Here is a 21,461-nt window from a genome sequence, read left to right on the forward strand (position 1 = left end):
TGTGCTAGTTCCAATTTCCCTTTGTTCCCTGAATTTCCCATTGTTGCTAAAATAGTTCCTATGATTTTATTTTATTATGCTTAGTTCCAAATTTAAAGATAAAAAAAAATAAACGGTAATTTTTTTGTTAGTTAAATATTCCTTATCTCGTAGGAATTCGTAGTAACCTATCTTTCCAAGCTTTTTAATTCACAAAATAGTTTTAGGGTTGTACAATATTTTTAATCAAAACGCAGAAAATGCTATAAATTTTCTTTTAAAAATATTCTGGACACTTGAGATATGAAATTCAATACTTATTTCGAAACTTTACTGCACAATTTTTGATTTGAAAAAATGATGCATATGTTTGTTAAAATTATTTATTTATCGAAAACATTTTTCGATTATTAAGGCTTTTGAATCAGAATTGTTATTAGAAACTACACATCGATTCGTGTGTTATTTAATAAAATTCTTAAATATTAAAAATAATTTTTACTGTAATTTCTAGTTAAAATTTTCTCGTTTCTCTAGTTATCATTAATTTAATTCAAATTTTTGGATGTGTGGATTTTTTATTGTGATTTCTTCAACTACAAAGTAATCAAGTTCTATAAAAATTTTTGAAAAAAAAATATTTTTTTCATAACAATCTTTTGAATAATAAAAGTAAGAAGAAATATTAAATTCTGTACAACTAAATTTGTTTAATGGTATAAATCATAAGTAAGTTTTAAATCTGCAATTGGATAATGCAATCGATAGTTCGCATTTCAAGTATTCCTAACAAGGCTGCTTTCATAAAAATTAGTAATTACGGGTGAAAAAAAAAAATCTCACTGACCTCTTCCGAATTTTCAGCCGAATCCACCGTTTGCCCGCCAGGGGGCATAGCGATAAGTAGTTCGACGTCCCCTTGCAAGGACAATCTCGGATCATCTTCAGCTGCCATGTCAAGGATTCTGTTCCCGCCGAAAACTAGCCCGGAAATGACGCCCTGAAACGGCCTTTCGATTCTGTTCTTGACGGAGTTGAATTTCCCGCCAACCTGGATTTTGGAGTGACTGTTGAAAATGGTGTGCTGGCGTCCTGTGAACAAACACAAAGAAAAAAAATGAATCAACTGATTAATTAGGAAGTGAATTACACTTTTGTAGAAATAATATTTTATAGTAAAAAATGTAAATCAGATGGACTTATATTTAAAGCCTGATATTAACGCTATAGTGCAGAATCATAATTAAATACTTGGGTGTTTCCGTAGTAGCATTTCAGCGGAAATGCAGTTTTTGCATTTTATCATTCTTGAGATAGAATAATTTTTTATGTAATAATTCTATATTATTTTTTAATATATCAAACACTTTTTTTTTATCACTTTAATCATTGACTACCTCAAATAATCATACTTATTTTACTTTTTTTGTTTATGTTTAGCACAATGCATTATTTTTTTAATGAAATTCAGATTTTTTTTTTTTTTTTTTTTCGTTTCAAACTCCAGCCATGTTTGCAATGAAGATTTCCATGTATTACTTTTCTTAACTTTAACATGCTTGCTTGTCTCCTCACTTTAGGGCTTCAGGGCATTGCAACGAGAGGCAGTTACTGCTTTAATGTGTTGATATTTTTTACTTCGAAGAAAAACCCGTCTTTATTTTTTTATTATTATTTAAACATTTCAGACGAATTTTTTTAACTGCATATTTTTATTGTATATATTATTTCCTCTCTATGCATAACAATATATAAATGCCTAAACATAAAAGAGTTTTTTGTGTGCTTAATTATTGATTATTTTTACGCGTGGAGCGTAAATAAGGAACATTTGTGTTTCAGTATATAATTTTAAAACAATGGTACTTGAAAACTTAATTACATGTTTCGTGAGATTTTCAAATGTCACTAAAAAAAAAATGGCAATATTTAGAATGTCTAAAAAATGTAATCTTTTTTTTCTCATAAAAAATGGCCTTTCTCTCTTTCTTTTAATGATTATAAAATGGATTCTAATTAACTACCCACATTTAAAAATGGGAAATAAGGCTGGATTTAATCTGAGTTTTTCATATTTATTAATCTTTTATAATTAACCTTTGCCTTATTAACAAATATTTGTTATATTCGAATTAAATAATATTTATCTTTTTCTGCTGAAATTAAAAAAAAAAGAAAGAATATGTAGGTAACTGTGTAAATATTCGTTTGATTTCAAAACTTTAATAGCTGGGCCCTATTTAATAATTCTAAATTTTTTCAACTATACATTTTTTCCCAAATCGTAAATATGCATTTTTAGAAATTCAATCAGAGAAATACTCCGCAGAGAACTGCTCCGCAAAAATTGCTTATTTTAAATTTGCATTGTTGTAATTATTCTATATGAATCTATCTGAATATAAAAATTAGTTATTAACTTAATAATTACATTTTTTTTGTCATAGTGTTTAAAATACAAATATTTATTTCTTTGAGTTTTGGATAACATATGCGACATGTTAAAGATCATCTGACTCAACCATATTTAATAAAACAGTTTACAATTCAACTTTCGTAAATTTTGAATAAACCGTTTTATGAGAAAAGTTTCTAATCTCAAAGTTTAGAAATTTATTTTTATGTCGCAGTTAAGTTACTCCCTCTTAAATAAATTACAATTAAACTTCTTTCCGTTTAACTTTCGCTATGGCACTAAACATTTCTGGCATCTCATGATATAATTTATGATTTTTAAACATGGATAACTTTGCAGGTAAACTATGTAAGGTATTTGTTTCCAAGAGCTATAAAGGATAAAAAAAAAAGTAAGATTGTTTGTTGGACAAATATTAACAGCCTGGATTCAGTTAAAGTTTGACGAAGAAAATACTTTTCCATTGACTCGTTTTGGGATGAGTGAGAGCGGATCTTAAATTGTTTATTTTTTTATCTTCACATATTCAATTAAAGAAAAAATATTGTGATTATAAACTCATTATAAACTCACTCACTCATTTTTTTCATTGTGATTATAAACTCAAACATTTTAAGTTCTCAATTTAAAATCTTGATAAACCAAGGGAAAAAAAATGAAATAATCTCTCTTTATGTGTGAATACGATTACTTAAAAATATAAAAAGCTAGGTGGATGAAATTTGGCATACATTTTTATTACTAGAAGTATGCATATATATATATATCCAAATCGGTTAACTTTCTCTGTGTGAGTATATGAATATGTTAACACGAAAACACAGGAGATTAATATATTAGGTTGGTCCATTCAATTAAAGAAAAGATGTCCAAGTGTATTTTCAATTATCTTCTTTCTACTGCAAGCCTTAACACAATTGCGTCATATTGGGAACATATTAAAAAAAGTCTAAGGGAAAATAATTCCGTTTTTCTTTTTATTGTTCAGACATCAAAATATTTATGAAGTTAATATCAAATTTAAATTTGATATATTAACGCGATATAAATAGATCCAATGACATTTAATACTTCCAGAGTCCAAGGAAAAAAATAGGTTTTGAATCATGTCAGTCTGCATGTGATCGTTTAGTTTCATATTAATTCACTATTTTAAAGAAACACTAGGGCTATTTTAAGAGGGACCTCTTATTTATGAGCCACGATCAGATGACAAAGACGACATCAGAGCTGGCACAATATACTCTAAACTTTTGCGTCATACCAGTTATATCACTCACACTTTCACGTCATTTGACCCAGACGGACTTAACATGCATCAAACTCTTTTGCACAGCGGTTCTTCGGTTAAAACGGAACTTAAACTTGGAATCCACCTATCCTACAGCCGAGACCTCACCACCAGGGTACCGAATTTGATTATTATTAGATGAGTTTGATTATTTAGAAACGAACTTTTGGTCACAACATAATATCATCTCAGATGAAATCCCCTCACCCCGCACTTACATTCCTTTCACACAGCACCTACAAAGACAATTACTGAACTTTAAAGTCAAATATTTCATCATACTGATTTTTCGCTCAAAATGAAAACCTATTTTTGTTCATCCATTGTTATTTAACTAATTAATTAAATAATTATGACAATTAAAATAATACACGTAAAAATTTATCATAAGGCACCTACCTATTTGTAGAATTTTTTCGTAATGTTTCGTTTAAAACTGTTAAGTACCAACTGCCAAATTTTAAGTGCCCTTTTTGATATTACAAACAATTTAAGAAGCCATGAATGATGATATCGGAAAATTTCACTCGGTAAATAACAAAATAATTTAAACGCATAGTTTAAAAAAAAATTCCCAATGATGTTGTAATAATCTGTAATCATAACTATTGCTGTAATATTAGCTGAAATATTATTTAAACCTCCTTGAACCATTTCACGTATAATAACCAAACAATCTTCTATCATAACCAACATTTCTGAGGAATAAAATAAATTTTAAAATGCAATCAATCAGAAAGAAATGCGTGCAAAACAGAGAGCTTACCAGTTGGCTGTTTGGTGCGGACGTTATGGTCATCGATTTGAATGGTTGAATTTGGACCAGATCTTGTGAAGCGGACCACATGATACTGATTGTCATTGACATTGACGCTCAATTCGCCAATCGGATGATCTTCCGTGCCCATATTATAAACCATGAATACATTACCGTCAACCTGAAAGGAGACGAAAGAAAAAAAAAAAAAAAGTGAATGAATGTCAAATTCTTCAGTCTTTTTGGAATCTTATTTTACAAACATGCTGTTAGTTTCAGAATCACGAGACTAGCATGTTTCGATGATTGTATTTCTACAAGGGGTGGTACGGGGAAAGATAAACGGTTATTACGCCTTTTAATTCTGCTATAATTTGAGTTCGTCTTATTTCTAAATATAAATATCTCCCCCTTTCCTTCCTCTCATCCCTTTTTTGATTAAATAAACACATCTTGATGCATGCGCGAAAGCGCAGAGGGTTTTCGAATCCGACAATGAACACTGCTTAAAGATAAACAAAGTACTTAAGAAACATACATAACAAATAATACGAAGTTAAATTTCACTATGAATTGTTGCTTTAAAAATGTTATGGCGCTATTTTACACGTAGATTATATTCATTACTAGCTTATAGCAGCGTTATCCCAGATAACAATAGATAATAATAATCTTTTTAAAAAATTTTTATTAAATTTAAGCTCCTTTTGTCCTATTTGCTCCTTTGGTCTGCAATGTTAACTTTGAATTAAAACCACTACAGTTATTTCTAATTCTATTTTTAAAAAAATCTTTTTTGTTTCTATACATACGTTTTATAAAAAAGTATTTGTATATCATAATATTTTATACAAAAAGAATTTCTATATTGTACTAGAAAAGATTTTAATTCCAAACAATGCCGAGCATATCAACTAGTAGTAATTCATAAAAACGAATATATGTATAATAGTTTACAAACAATAACCGTGATCAAATGGCTTAACATTAAATATTTCACTCAGAAAAATATTCAATTTACTGAACATAAATTATTAAAAAAGCGAAGTTTGCAAGGATTTACTCATAATGTGAGAATTTCAACATTCACTAGATTTAAAGGACAAATACTGTTAAATTAACTGATTTAATATTCCATACTAATAGTATTTCATACACATAGAAAAAAATAATTCCTTTTAGCTTTTCAAAGATTCATTTAGTTTGATTCCATTGCTATTACAGACATTATTAATGCCGCAGGTGCTTTCAGAAGACTGTTTAGTTTGAATGAAAGGCATCGCGGTGAATAATTTTGTTAAAGCCTGAAACGGTCTCCCGTTCAGTCTTCAAGTTTAAAATAACGGTCATGCATAACTTTATCTCATTATTTCATTATGCAACGTAAACTCAATAAAAGTTCGATTCGGAACACATATTCATAACATGCGTTCTCAATGTCCGATAGAATTTCGATTAATTAAATGCTCTAATGTACTTGATTTAATTTGCATAATTCATACGCTTCATTCGCGAAGAAAGATAAGACTAAGTTGAGGTGAAAGAAGTCTTTCAAGTGAGTCAGCCCTCTTTTCATTCACAATGCGAGCTTATTACTGAATTAAGCAAAGCTGATTTTAACTTTAATGGCCATAAGCAATTCACTCGCATATATTTGCATAATTCTGAAATGAAAAGAATAAAAAAGACCCAAACCGGAATTAAACAAGGAACAGGTATGGGAAATGAAAAATTAGGAATAAGATGACATTTAATTAAATCCATCTTTAGATCACGACAAAATTAGCAAAAATTATAATTCAAATAAATTTAATAAAAATACACATCTATTAGTTTAATACTGAGCAGAAATTTTATATTCTAATTATTATGTTCTTTTCAGTATTAATTTATAATTATTCTATAATATAACAGTTTAACACCATCAACAACGCTGAGTGGAATTAAAAATATTCTGCTTATTTGATTTGCGCCATTACTGAAAGCGCAAATCGCAATTTCGGTTTGGGGCCGCGGTGGCCTGGGCTTCGGAATCAGAGAGTTTCAGGTTCGAAACCCGATTCTACCGAAAAGCCGTCGTGTAAGCGGATCTGGTCACGTTAAATCCGTCGGGCCAAAAGATCTCCCGCTGGTGTGGTGTGCAAACTTGGAAAGGAGGGTTTCCGCTTCAGGTGTCGTCCTTGTCATCTGACCGCGGTTCAGAATTACGAGGTCAGTCCCCAAAATATCTCTAGTATTGCTTCGAAACGGGACATTAATACAACTAAACTAAACTAAACCCAACTTCTGTTTCGGCGTAAAGGAGCATCAGGCCAGATTTTATTTAATGCGTAAATTAAACTGATTTATTTATGTCCGAATAAAGTTATGAATGAATAAAAATATTTATGGACTGTAAATTATCACTTATATTTTTTATGTTGGATTTTAGCAAAGGTCAATGAGCTGAGGTCTACAAATTTTATTATTACGCTATTTATATTTATGCTGATTCATTATATTCTGACTTGGAAGTGGTTAGAAGTTATTGTTAATATTTTCTTTCAGCATTAATTTTATTTTATACTGAGCACTACATTTCTTTTTTCAGATAGTGGATCACTATTTGTTTCAAATTAATTTTAGTGATTAGTTTCGATTTGAGAGAGTCCCATTGCAAGGAAACAAAGTTTTGTAAAAGACCATTTTTCCAAGAATCAAAATTTGACATAAAACTTTTCCAGTACTGGAAACAAAACTAGTGCCAAATTTCTTTTATCCAGGTTGTTGCTTTTTTTCAATTATTACATTCACATGGATGTAAATGCATAGCCCATTAGAAGGTCTAAAATCTTTGAATTTTATTTTTGAAATGTGATATGGATCTGCCCGTTAGATGTTGAAACGGTGTGCTAAATTTCATCTGTCTAGCTATTTATGAATTACAGGTATCATGTTTACTTGAACTTCGGTAGACAGACAAATATCCTTCCTGTAAATGGATTTCGGCAAAAAATTTGACAAAATTATTTTGGTATAAAGACCACATGCCAAATGTTATTCGTCTAACTGAAATCAATTTTGAATCACAGATGATCGATAGAATTCCAAAAATGTGTTTTTCGGACAAAGAAATTTAAATAATGGAGATTTGTCAAAATCTCGCTTCCGAAATTTTTGATAATTAGAGTATTTTCTTTTTAAAACCTTTCTATACGGAAAAAAACAAAATAAATTAGATATTATATTTTAAACAAAATTAGAATTTTTTTTTCAAATGTTGAATCCGATTGGCCAAATGCAAGAGATTAAAACGATGAATCGATTCGCTTCGCTGCTTTGCAAAGTTAAACTGAAAATGCACTTTATTAAAAAGGTATAAAAGAGGTTCCTAGTTGCTAGTTTCACATACACGACATCTTCGCATAACCAGAGACAGTGGTCTCCCCGAAACTTTCTCGCGTATTTTCTAATAACAGTATTATTCCACAGAACGTCTTGCATGATATTGGCATACAATAGTTACAAAATATTAACCTTTGCTGTGAATTTAGCATTTTTACTGAATCTATCATGTAACCCTAGGTGGAGTTTTGGCGATTGATCACTGGTTAATCGCCATGCGATTAATAGCACCCGAAGATCGAATTTGAATTTTAAACAGCCGATTGTAACAAAAAGTTAACACTGGACTACATTTGCAGTCTCCAAATGACATACCAAATTTCATATATTTAGCTCATTGCGTTTTTGAGTTATCGCGTTTACATGTTTCTGAAAGTACAGACCGACAGATGGTCAACCCCTTTATGTATAGGACTCAGAGTTTAATAGGTGTCTGCACTTCGGGAGTTAAATATGTGTACCGCATTCTATTCATAGTGTTTAATTCTATGAAATGTATGTATTTTATTGGAGAAGAAGTTGAATTTAACTTTAATGGTGTTAAGTAAGTACATATATAGTTTTCTTATTTCCTAAATGTTTTATTTTGTTTGAAATCATTCTTTAAATAAAACCTATAATATGCCATTTTTAATATATTAATGCTGTATATTTTAATATACAATATGACACCCAAAACTTTATTGTATACTCTAATAAGGTTGAATTTGCATTTTAGACTTATTTTTCTCAACCGATTGAAATTTGATACAGATTTACAACTGTAATTCCAAAATCGTATACCAAATATGATATTGTTACGAATCTGTAATGCGGCTTCCCAGCATAGTTGGTTCCATAGGAGGTCCCAGAGCTTGGCGACAAACTTGGTGACTTTGGCACCAAAATCGATTATACCCGAAACATCGAGAATTATCCCGATCCGTCCAGTAGGAACGGAGATACGCCTCGAACGTTCCTGATTGGTTGAGAGGCTTCTAGCCCCGCCTCCTGAGACCTATAAAAGGAAGCACCCGCAGCTGCCGGGCAGTGGTGAGTTGGGTAGTGGTGAGTCGAGTGGTGAATTGAGGAGTCGTCGAAATCGACAGAGCAGAGTAGTCGGGACCAGTGGTGAATTGGGTTGCGAACCAGTGGAGTCGAAGAGTAGTCGGAAGCGAAAGAGTAGTCGTCGTGGTGAACCAGATCGGAATCGTAGTTGTGAACCAGTGGTAAGTCGAGTGGTGAAATGAGTAGTCGGAAGCGACAGAGAAGAGTGGTCGTGGACCAGTGGAGTCGTCGTAGTTGTGAACCGACGGTGAATTGAGTCGTGGACCAGTGGAGTCGAAGAGTAGTCGGAAGCGACGGAGAAGAACTCGTCTTCCAGGGACTAGCGGAGCAGCGACGGAGTAGATCTGCTGTGTATACTGTTGTATGCTGCACGTCTCGGCTGAAGATAATCGTCTTCTGTGCTGTAGTGTCGTCCACGCTATAGTTGTCGTCTTTGTGCTGTCCTGTGTGTCTTCGTGTAAAGAAACGTCGTTGGTTAATTTTCTACTGCCCCTGGTGATTGAGGGTTCTCCACACCATATAACATCCACTATCCAAACGAACCCCGGGAAATTTCGTAACAATATATTTTAAATTAGTGTGATTTTGAGATCGCTTTTACATGCTTATAAAAGTACAGACTGGCAGACAGTAAACTCTTTGACCCATGGATTCTAAATTTGTCATATATCTAAAATTTAAACGGTAAATATGTGTAACAAATTTTATCCATCTTGTTCTTTTGCGTTTTGTAATTATCGTGTTAAATTTTTTTCGAATAGCCTAACAGACTGAAATCTCTAAATGCATTTTACACAAAATTTCACAGGAATCTATAAATTTGGTGTAAAGTCCATATTTCATCCTTCTGGCTCAAAGTGTTTTGATTTATCGTGCCGACAGACAGACAGACATAGTGCGAAAAATGTATTTTCCGAACTCAGGAATGTTTAATACAAGGATATTCGTCAAAATTTCGTTCAATGTTTTTTTTTTTTTAAACGATTACTTCATAAACGAGAAAGTAAAAAGCGCCACTCACTATTGCGAGTTCGTAAACGAGAAAGTAAAAAGCGCAACTCACTATTTTAAGTTCGTAAACGAGAAAGTAAAAAGCGCCACTCACTATCTCGAGTTCGTAAACAAGAAAGTAAAAAGCGTCACTCACTATTTCAAGTTCGTAAACGAGAAAGTAAAAAGCGCCACTCACTATCTCGAGTTCGTAAACGAGAAAGTAAAAAGCGCCACTCACTATTTCGAGTTCGTAAACGAGAAAGTAAAAAGCGCCACTCACTATCTCGAGTTCCATGTAATCGTTGCTGCTGCCGCTGTCGATTCGCACCAGAACAGCGTTGTCGGTGGAGCTGATGAATCCGAGGGCGAGGAGGTCACTCTTCGTGTCCGGCCGCTTGTCCGTCGGATAAGTGAAGGTGATAAGACCACCTTTGGCACCGAACTTGTACGAGATGCTCTCTGAAAAGAATAAAATATTAAAAAAAATTGTTAGAATTGGTTTAATTTCGCGTTCGAACCAAGAAAAATCAAATAGAATTATTGGTGATATTATAATCCTTCGCACTAGAAAATGTCATTTGATGCATAATTGTTCATCCAATACAAGTATTTGTTTACTGCTCCATAAAATAAATAAATATATATAATTGTTTTAAGGTGAATTCTCCCGAAAAATTTATCTTCATCTTCTGTAGGTATTTTTAACAATCAAAATAAAAACAAACAAACAAATAAAACGTCAAAAGGATGCACCGTCTTGAATGGTAGTTGATAAGGGACATCTGGTAAAGGGTTAATATTATGCTAATTGGAAATTCAAAGGGTCCGAATGAAAAAAATCTGGATTATTCATGAATTCGGTTTTAAAACGATCGAATCAGCCAACTTTTATTATAACTAAAGTGGTGATTATTGCATAATGAATTCAAATTAAATAATTAAGAGAAAGGATTCAAAAACATCAAAATTGAGTACTTCCGTTTCCTTCACCCACCCATCCTCCCATCCGCTCTCTTTCGCATTTCCTGGAGACATATTTTTGAATGAAACAGTAATCAGAATTTTAAAAAATCTTACGTAACTCAAAATATCAAAGTGTTCAACAAATTCACATTTGATAATACAAATAATTTTTTCCATTTTTTTAAAATATAATTTATTTGATATTTTCACCGATTAGTTTTAGTAACGATTATTCTATATAATTAAAATAATATAGAAAACCAATGAACCAGTAGCTCAGTACCGATTACTCGAAAATTTTGTTTCATATGTAAGATGGTGACTCTAGATATGCCACCAAAGATTGCCTAATCTCTCTTTTCCTCCATTTTTGAAACAAACCGAAAAATTAAACCTGTGTAAATTTTTTTTTTTATCTAAATCTGTTCAGTGATCTTAACACTATGCCATCCGGCGACACCACAGTGATGTCGTACGTAAAGTATCGCTCAACGGCCGCGGACACCACAGTGGTGTCGTGCGTAAAGTATCGACAAGTAAAATTTGACAATTTATAATCTCCCGATAACCTCACAAACTGCCGGCGACAAGCGAAGTAATCTTAATTAGTGTTGCCGGCGCCAAGTGAAGAAATTTTTACGAGACATGCGGACGGCAAAGTATTAATATAGAGACCAAATCGTTCAGTCTATTTCGAAAAAAATTTGTTTCTTATGATAGTCTACGACCCTAAAAAGGTAAAAATTGCCTAAATCTGTACAATAGATATTTTATTTGTTGATATTGATTATGTCAGGTCGACAGTTTTTTTTCCCCCTACAGAGAAGTAATGTTTTGAAATATCTGTCGGAAATGGATGGTGGTTAAAGCAGGGCCCCATTGATTTGATATGAATATCATTTGATTTTCATGTGACCATTAACGGCAATTATTTCATATGAAAAAATCAAAAATGGAAAAATCGATGGAGTTTTGGATTGGAAGGATCTTTTGGTTTTGCCTATTATTTCAGATTTATAGATGATGGGCGAACAAGAAATATAATACTATATTTCTAGAAATATAATAATATTTCTAGAAATATAATAATATAATTTGAACTAGAAATATAATAATATAATTTGAAATAACCATCCTCTTCTAATATAATTTGAAATTTCTTTTTAAATCATCGATTCTGCATACATACTTAATAAAAGAGAGTGAATTTTATTATGAATACCACTATAAAGACGTTTCTGAATAAGCAATAAAAATTTTTTTAGATTGTTCACCTATTTTTCTATCTATGATTTCTGTCTTTTTTCCAATTTATCTAAGATTTTTCCTTTTCCATATGCCTTATTACTGAAAAAAAAGCTGATTGTATCTCAAAGTGAATTTTAAGTCAACTACAATTTATTTACAAATACACTAGTCTCCTTTAGCGACTAGCTTGTTCGCAGGGAATAAAGATTCTAGGTTTCTCTTATTAAACTGTTTTTTTTTAACTTCAAATTGCGAAAGATACTTAAGACATGTCATTAAATCAGCCTTGTTCTTATTCCATTCATTGTGCACATGAATGCCCTTAAGGTCACATGACGTAACTATCCGCATCCTCTAACATCTAAATGAACATTTTCCTTTCTGATGCCTCGATGAAAAAAAATATGCAACAGATTTTAAAATTAAAACGGTTTACGACCCATAGCATGTGAGCAGGATTAAAGCATACAGATTAAAAAAATTAAAATCCAATAACAAAAATCATTTTCTTAGAGGGTTTTATTTATAAATTCCCCAATAAATTCGCTAAAATAAAAAAAACAGGAAAAAAAACTATTATGATTTTATTAAGGCAAATAAATAAATAATAATAATAAACAGAACCCTTATTTCTTTGTTTTGAGAATGGAAGAGAAAAGCGAAATTAAATATTTTTATTACCAATGTAAATGGTTTGAATTTCACTGGAATAAGGAAAAGTAATGACGCAAAGTAAACAGAAAAAATTTTTTAACAATTATTTTTTAAAATTATTGTATAATAACTGGTAGATAACTAAACTGATATTATAGAAGTCATTTTTTTTCATTTTAAAGCAGTGAAAAAATGATTTTTGTGCGATAACCTTTTTGAAAATAATCACTAAATTTTGCCTATATTTTAATGAATTAAAATTACGAAAACAATCGCATAGAAGTTCACATTTCAACTTCCAAAGTATATTTGTGCCAAATTTGGTAACTATAGAACAAACAATTTCTTCTTCCTGGTAGAACACACACACACACACACACACACACCAGAAAATCATGAACTGTAATTTATTATAATTATTAAATTGATGTATAGAGAAAATTACAAGGTATTGTTAGTAGTGCAACACTGAGGACATGTTGTAGACATTCAATATTATGAATCACAGTTAATCATTACCGTTTGAAACACAACACACTGCAAGATTAAATAATTTTAAAATTCACTTCTAATTGCAAAATAACCAGATTTCCGAATTCTAAGCATAGATTTTTCCCAACCTCAAAAATTCATTAATAAATCTCAGCACCTATTAGCATATCAGTAGTATCCGGAATAGTGAAAAAACTGATCGGCTACTAGCACGAACTCTGATTTCCTTTTAATTATAAGCAGAGATAAGATATGTATATAGTCTACTGAACTAAGCCCTTGGCCTTGAGATAGTGTCTGTTCATGTGAACTATCTTCAATGTTGGCGAGAAAATTATTGGAGCGTTAATAATCGTAAGATCGCCAAGACAAGCACATAGCTATTGCATGTTTCTTTCTTTCTTTTTTCGCTTCTGTGGATAACAGAGATTAACCAACAACGATTCAAGATCAAATCTTACGAAGACTCCCACGAAATTTAAGAAATGCTATATGTTGTTTCTGGTGAAGACATATTGAAACCCGTGGAAGTCGTCTCGACCAAACTTTCTCGCATACTCTGCAATAAAAGGGAATTTGTATTTTAGATGCGTTTTTACCAATTAACTGAAACAAAAATTAGACACAAAAATTACCTTATACTGACTAAAATTACAGAATACAAGCCTTTCACTGACTATTATGAAAACTGTCTATCACCTTTACCGATAAAATATGAGCGTTTTTTTTTTTTTTTTTTTTTTTTTTTTGTTAAAGATTGCTATTTCACTAATAAATTGTATTTTAGAAAAGTAAGTAGATGATTTTGTCGAAATATTTGGAATTAAGTGTAAAAACTGTCCTAAATTTAGTTATTATTGCGCGCAGGTTTCTGGACATAATTCGAATTTCGCGCAATATCATCTTTTCAACTCACAAGATATCAAATCCTGTGATATTCTTTCGCATTAGAATTCTCAAATGATCGAATGGAAGTGACAATGCATGATGACATAGTTAATAGAAGACATATAGGGATGCGTTCAACAAAGAAATCAGAGGTTGAACAGTAGTATTCAATTAAATTGACATAATTTTGAAAGGAAAAATATTGATGCATCTTAACTTAGTAAAATAAAAGTTTTATGAGATTAGTTTGAATATTTCTTGGACAGACTAAGTAATTTATGACATTAAGGATGAATGTTAATATTAAACGTACCGGTATTTTACCGATACATTGGAAATGCTGTCGAAAAACGGTCTTTCCATTGTTTGCGATAGTTTTAATATTAAAAATCTAGTGAGTCAAACACAATAAGGAATTAAAAAATATAAAAACTATATTAATGTAAGCATAGTAAATTAAATATCCAAAAAAATTGAGAAATCTCTTCGAACATCCTTTATTTCAACAAACTCGGAAATATATGAGAGAAGAAAGATTCTTTTTTGACCTTGGAAAAAGGAAATGCAAAAATTTGTATCAGGAAGGAAAAAAGTGTTGAATAATTCTATTTTCTGTGAAAATGTGTTGAATAATTCGATTTTTTTGTTTTTGAAATAATTTTTTATTAATACATTTAAAAAAAATTTTTTTACATTAAAAAATTTATATTTTACATTTTTTTACATTTACATGAATACATTAAAGAAGAATTTAATTATTTTCTACTTTTTAATATTTAATTTATAATTCATTATAATAAATGTCCTGGAATCATTAACTGATTTGTTATGAAATTCCTCACTAGGTGATGCCACGCGTACGGAATAAAAATTGAATTAAATCTTTCGGTCAACTGTTAGTAAAATTCTGGAAATATTAGGAAAATTTATTGGCATCAAAAACAACTGTACAAAATTACTCATTACTGTATTTATTACATCTGGAAATAAGTGAAACATCAATTACAAAATTTCATCTTTAGAAAAAAGAAGCGAGTTAGAAGAATATATGTACATAACAATAAAAAGTAAGTGAAACTTAACAGATTCGTCGAATTTTTTCAGCATTAGAAATGCATCAGAGGAAATAAAGTAAAGTATTTGATAGTTTAGATAAATCATATCAGTTAAAAAAAAAGTGAAAAAAAAAAACTGCTTTTATAAATCAATCTTTAAAAAAAAAAAAAAAAGATGCATTTCATATTGCACGGATGCACGAAAATTACTTTTACAAAGTAAATAAAGATACGATTTCTTAAAAAATTAATCGTTATTAGAATAGATTCAAGGGGATTTTATTGAAATCTTAAATTTATAATTAAATAAAACGATTCGCTATCTGATTATAAATAAAGCATGGTTAAATTAATGAGGATAGTAAAAAAAAAAAACAAAAAAAACATGCCTTCATTGATTTTTAAACAATTACTATTTAATTTAATTCTTGCTATTGTTAATTCATGCTGCATAATTACTTGGCATAAAATAAATATAAATAATTGTTATAATTGTTATGTTTCTCATAATTATACTATATAGATACGTGTCATGCGAATAATAAATATATTGAATATTCTTTTAAATAACCATTTTATACCCACATAAAGAAAGTCTCCCAAAGGTTAATTCAAATTTGTCATTCATTTTCGTGTTCTTTCCAATCTTTATTTTAGCTATTTAATTTCTTCTTTCACACTTCTTTTATTTTGTATATTTTTTACAAAGAAAGAAATATTTATACCTTCATCAGAAAATACATGCAAAAAAAAAAAACACAATTAGGAGGATGCCTAAATTAAGGACGTAATAAACGACGAATATATATGTAATGTTGCCAATAAAGTTTATTGTTAAATTAAATACTAATATTAAGATTATTTTTATAAGGTCCATACATAGTATATCATTACATTGATGTATTGATAAGATTTATTTCCCAATAACTTTTCCCATATCTATCTGAAGTTATATCTAAAAGTCAAGAAACTATATAGCAATTCAAAATAATATTAAAAAAACGAGATAATTGTTTTGATTGAAAGTCCTAGATGGCAGCACTGACAAAGAAAACGTATCTTCGGTTTTCGGCGCGAAACAAGTTCTTATCATAAGCATTAAAACTGAGAGGGAGGAGGGGAACAACAAGAAGTAGAATTATATATTCAAATTATTATTATTTTTTTCATCGATAAACAAACAAAAAACAAACCCAAGCAGTGTTATTTTTACTGAAAAATTAAGAGAAAATAAAGAGATAAAATGCCTCATTTATAGTTAAAGAATGTTTCTTTTGATTATCTTAAACTAGATGCAAACAGATGAGAAGTGAAATGAATCTGTTAGATTATTATGTTTTTCTATTCTAATGACTTGGCGTGGAAGTTTGAAGAAAAGTATTCCTTTGATTTTCTTTTTAGCGAAAGAAAAAGCTCTGCCTCTGAGGGCAATTATAATTTTTGTATGAGGGAGAATATATATATATATATATATATATCTTATAGAATTATTCGGATTCTTTTAAATAGAATTCAAAGGAAAAAAATGGAAAGTTTTTGAAAGACTGGAATGGAAAGATCAATAGCATGATTTCATAGGAAATAAAGAATCCATTTGACTATTTAATAAATACAAAAATCAGACAAAAACAATTTTTATTCATTAAAATATTATTTTCATATAACTTTTTAAAAATTATTACTTTTTAAACTTTAGTAAATTTTGTGAAATTTGTAAGTTACTGGATGAAACAACTGCTCATGAGTCATTAATCAGAAATTGCATTTCTATTCAACTTTTTCATATTACCTCACTCAATTTGTTAAAAAAACAAACAAATTGATTTATTTCTTGGCCCAATTTGAACAATATGGCATGAAAAACTACCTTTTGTACTAGAGACAGTTCAAGCACTACCCTTCAAACAACTTAAAATCTATATATATGATATAACTCACACACTCTCTCTCTACAGTTGAAAATCTTTCTATATCTGCCACTCTACTTTTTTTTTCTTTCTTTCTTGGGAGTAGGGATTGAATTCACTATGTAAATATTATAAACATTCCATGGTTAAATGTTCATAACCAAGAATATTAAATGCAGCAGAGTTCTTGTTGTTTCATACCACAAATATAGACTTTATTTTTTATATAAAGTGAATCATCTTACCATCTGAGCAGGTCGGACCAGTGAAGGAAGTCATGTCGCAGTCGCATGTGTAACTGTTCCACATCTGGACGCAGATGCCTCTGTTGGCGCAGGCCGTGGTGCTGCATTTTGTCACAGGTCCTGAAACAAAAATATCTTTAAAGCATAAACGAATGTTCTATTTGCTTGGTTCTGTTATACTGAATTATACTGTCGGCAAATGAGATAATTCAAAACTACAAATGAAAAGAAGAATGAAATTTGGTATATCTTCTTATCACACTAAATGAAGATTTCGATCAAATCTTAGACGATATCAGATAATCGCATATCTGTTTGAATGTCCCTCCGTCCTCCAAAATATGAAGACAATAACTCCAAAAATGCAAAGAGCTTATATTCGATGAATTTTAATACCAGTAGAGCTTAAGTTTTATCACCATTGTATCCAATGGTGAATTTAGAGAGCCCCAAGCAATGCATGTTATGAAGCCTCGTCTTTTAATGAGTTGGCCAATTTGGTTTCACATTTCAGCTCATTTTTAACACGTTGATGATTGATTTTAACTTTCTAAAAACGTATTTACATTTATTTATCTATTATGATTCCAGATTGTTCAATATCTACGTTTGTACACAACGTTATTGAAGAAAACGTTCGATTTCATTAATATTCTAATAACTAAGTGAGTGTAAGGAAACAAATAAAAATCTGATAACTTTTATGATATTCGATAAAATGTTATCTCAGTATTTCATCATTTATACAGAACTATACAGAATTTTATTTTTTACGAACTTATATATTTGGAACTATAAAATTTTTTAATCGACCTATTTTCGACTCACCTTTTAATCTAGCCACGCCTAATCTGCTTAATTGGAAATCCATGGCTGTATATATCAAATTTTGTACCAAACTCTTTAAAGTGCCAACTGTTTATCGATCTGTTTATTTCTGTTATAAAAATGTAACAAGGATATTCATGAAATTTGATATGTGGCCTTGATAATCTGATAACAACCCAGATTAATGAAATTTGGTATGAGGTCTTAACATTTGAAACATAAAGCAACCTCTTCCCTGCCGCTTTCTCCGATTCCTTCGACGGACGTCTCTCTGAAGTGCAATAAGCAATTTCCTTTGTTTCGCTTTCAAAGAGGATCATGCACTCGCAGCCTATCTCACCATTAAGCACTTCCGCTGTATCTCACAGCACGTAAACTGGTGTGGTATGATTTAAATTGGGATAGGTTAGATATCCAAACCGTTCCGCTTCCCACGTAATAGGAGAAAATGGATGTAAATTCTGATATCTAGCTATGATCCACTTTGAAAAGATTTCATTCTTTCCATACTATAATAGTATCAGCTTTCTACACTGCCAATAGAATACCAAACAAAATTTAACAGAAAGAAAATAAGTGAAAGCATGTTTCAAGATATAAAATGTTTATACTCGAAGTAGCAAATGCTATGTGAAAAAGATTCTTTATATCAATAAAGGCACAGGCATTTATAATAGAAAAAAACTATAAAAAAAGGAAGTGCCTTGGGTTATATAAGAAAATTCCAAGCATCGAAATGTATTTCGCATCTACACAAAATATTTTAACAAATCTTAATACAACTTTTCTGCCATATTATTTTTATACTAAGAAAGAGATTTACAGGTATTTTTATTTTTCAATGGATGCTGAAATATAATTTATTGACCTCCTCCCCGACTTTAGCGATCATTTGACGACAAATATTAAAATTCCAGAAAATGCCAGAATGATGGCACTATAATTATTAGGAACCCAAATAGGAATATTCTTCTGAAAAAATGAAAGTGACGTCAAGCGCTGTCGAAACACCTATATAACTTTCAATCCCTGTTAGCAAAAGATCTTATACGATATATCCACGGCATTGTTGGATAATCGGAATGATACACAATATCGTAAAGATTTTGTAACAATGGTGTAGAGTAATCTGAGCTATTAGGGGTGGCTGAAATGTTCCATTTCAGCCTGATCGATTTGCTCTTTGAAACATTGTCCCAGCGTGAAGCCTCTGGTTGTTTATGGTTGTCTCATCACTATTACTGTTTTCTATTTAGCCATTTGTTGTCTGCTTATACTGTAAGTATCTACGGGTACTATTGTTAGTGTGCGTTTTGGTTGAGTTTTTGTTAACTGTGGTTTGTATTTTCTGGAATATTCATGGAATAAAGCATCTGTATTATTTCAGCGTGCTGGACTTTTTTCATAGTACACCTACCGGTCGATTTATGAAATAAAAGTTATTCAACAGTTTATCATTACTTTTGGTAATATATTGTTTATTTTACATGCCTTTTGAAAATTTTCAATCATAGATGTTTAATTGAACTTAAATTAGTATAAGGTATTTTGGAGTAATTTTTAAAAGTTAATTTTGGATTTGAATTTCCAATAAAAATAGATAAAAAGGAGGATGTAATTTTTTTTTTATTAAAATCTCATTATTTACTTCATTACAAATAACAATATAATAAGATAATTAATATATTAACACATTATAAAATGATAGAAAGAGTCTGTCAGGCATTAAACAGTGTCCTTTTTACTTTCTCGTATACGAAGTGTAGATAAATTATTCTGATCGTCAAAAAAGTTGGAACCCAAACATTTGACGAATTTTTACGTTTTGAACCATCATGAGTTCTTAAAAAGTATTTTTTAAAAAATTCTGTCTGCGAAAAGATAATTCAAAAACGCATTGAGCGAGATGGATGAAATTTGGTATATGGTTCTACATATCAAATTGGTCGATTTTTATAAAAATAGAAGAGAAAGTCTGTCTGTGCGGCTGATATAATATAAATTAAGACAATAACTACAGAGCAAAGAGAGCTATACGAATAAAGTGCGATACAATGATATAACAACATATTATCGACACCTATCGAATTTAAAGCCAAATCTTAGAAGGGCATGAACATCTGTCGTTCTCTACTTTCCAAAGCATGTAAAAGCGATAACTTATTTGTTACCTATTTTACTAAGTCATTTTGTGATTACAATTGTAGTTCTATTTCAAATTTAGTTTCAATTGATTGAGAAAAACGTATCTAAAACACAAATTTGATTTTCAGATACCCTTAATCTCATGCCAGGGATTAATGAACAAAAAAACTGGCCAAGGATCACAAGGAAGATTCAGTAAAAATATTAAATTCCAGCCAAAGGTTAATATTTCGTAACTATTGTACACCAATGGCATGTAAGGCGTTCTCTGCCTTCCGCAAGTTCTAAAATATTTTGTGGGGGATGGGAGATAGCAGAGAGACTACTCACGCTGGTTTATTGAGAGAAAATGTTTTGTACACTTATAGAGAAATTGCTAAGCAATTTTGTTAATAAAAAGCATTCCATGTTGCAGCTCGCTAAATAGCTCGAGAAAGCAAACATATTCTCATTTACAATAATAAATGTTGTCACATACTACGGCTACTGCAACAATTTAAGGGAAGGAAAACAAGATGCTGGTGATGACCTAATTTCTGATTTTCTTTTTTTTTATTTACTACTTTTATTTTGGACGGTATGGGTGTACTGATGTTGAAATAATATAAGTAAATGTCAGAGATATGTTCTACAACATCTCCAAAGATCTGAAGAAATTTGATTTTTTTTTTATTGTAAATCGTTTTATCGTTACCTATTCTCATGCAATCAGAAATTCCGATATTGCTTCAGAGCTCCATAATAAGGGAAACTGCAGGCAGTACAACTGATGCATTGCGGCAAATATCTCTAAGATATCCTTAAAATCTTGAATAATTTAAATTTTACTTACGATGGCATTGAACCAGCAGGTCAAAAGGAAACCATTGCATTCTAAAATTGCTGCAATATGAAACCAGCCGGAGTGGTCCTCCTAAAACTTTCTCGAATTCTCTTTAATAAAGAGGTTACCTCAAAGAATACCATGTATTGGAGTACAATAGTTATAAAATATTGACCTCTGTCGTGAATTTAGTAATTTTAATGAATTTATCATATGATCCTTGGCAAGTTGTTTGGCATGCGGTTATTAGTATCCGAAAATCCTATTTGTATTTTTAGACTTGTGTTTCTAAATCGATTGAAAGCAGAATTTGACACAGAAATAGACTTGTAGTCACAAAATCCTA

The 21,461-nt window shown here is 30.6% G+C and overlaps 1 protein-coding gene across 1 annotated transcript in view; it reads right to left on the bottom strand.

The window, feature by feature from the left end:
• Positions 1-21,461, bottom strand: part of LOC129981085 (neurexin-1b-like) — a 321,421-nt gene that overhangs the window by 12,451 nt on the left and 287,509 nt on the right. Inside the window, exons 15-18 of the mRNA XM_056091735.1 lie at positions 17,320-17,439; positions 10,148-10,326; positions 4,453-4,624; positions 827-1,071 (exon numbers count right to left, since the gene is read on the bottom strand). Coding sequence (XP_055947710.1) covers positions 827-1,071; positions 4,453-4,624; positions 10,148-10,326; positions 17,320-17,439 — 716 coding nt within the window. The remainder of the gene's footprint in view (positions 1-826; positions 1,072-4,452; positions 4,625-10,147; positions 10,327-17,319; positions 17,440-21,461) is intronic.

This window comes from Argiope bruennichi, chromosome 8 (assembly GCF_947563725.1).
Source record: "Argiope bruennichi chromosome 8, qqArgBrue1.1, whole genome shotgun sequence".
NCBI lineage: Eukaryota > Metazoa > Arthropoda > Arachnida > Araneae > Araneidae > Argiope > Argiope bruennichi.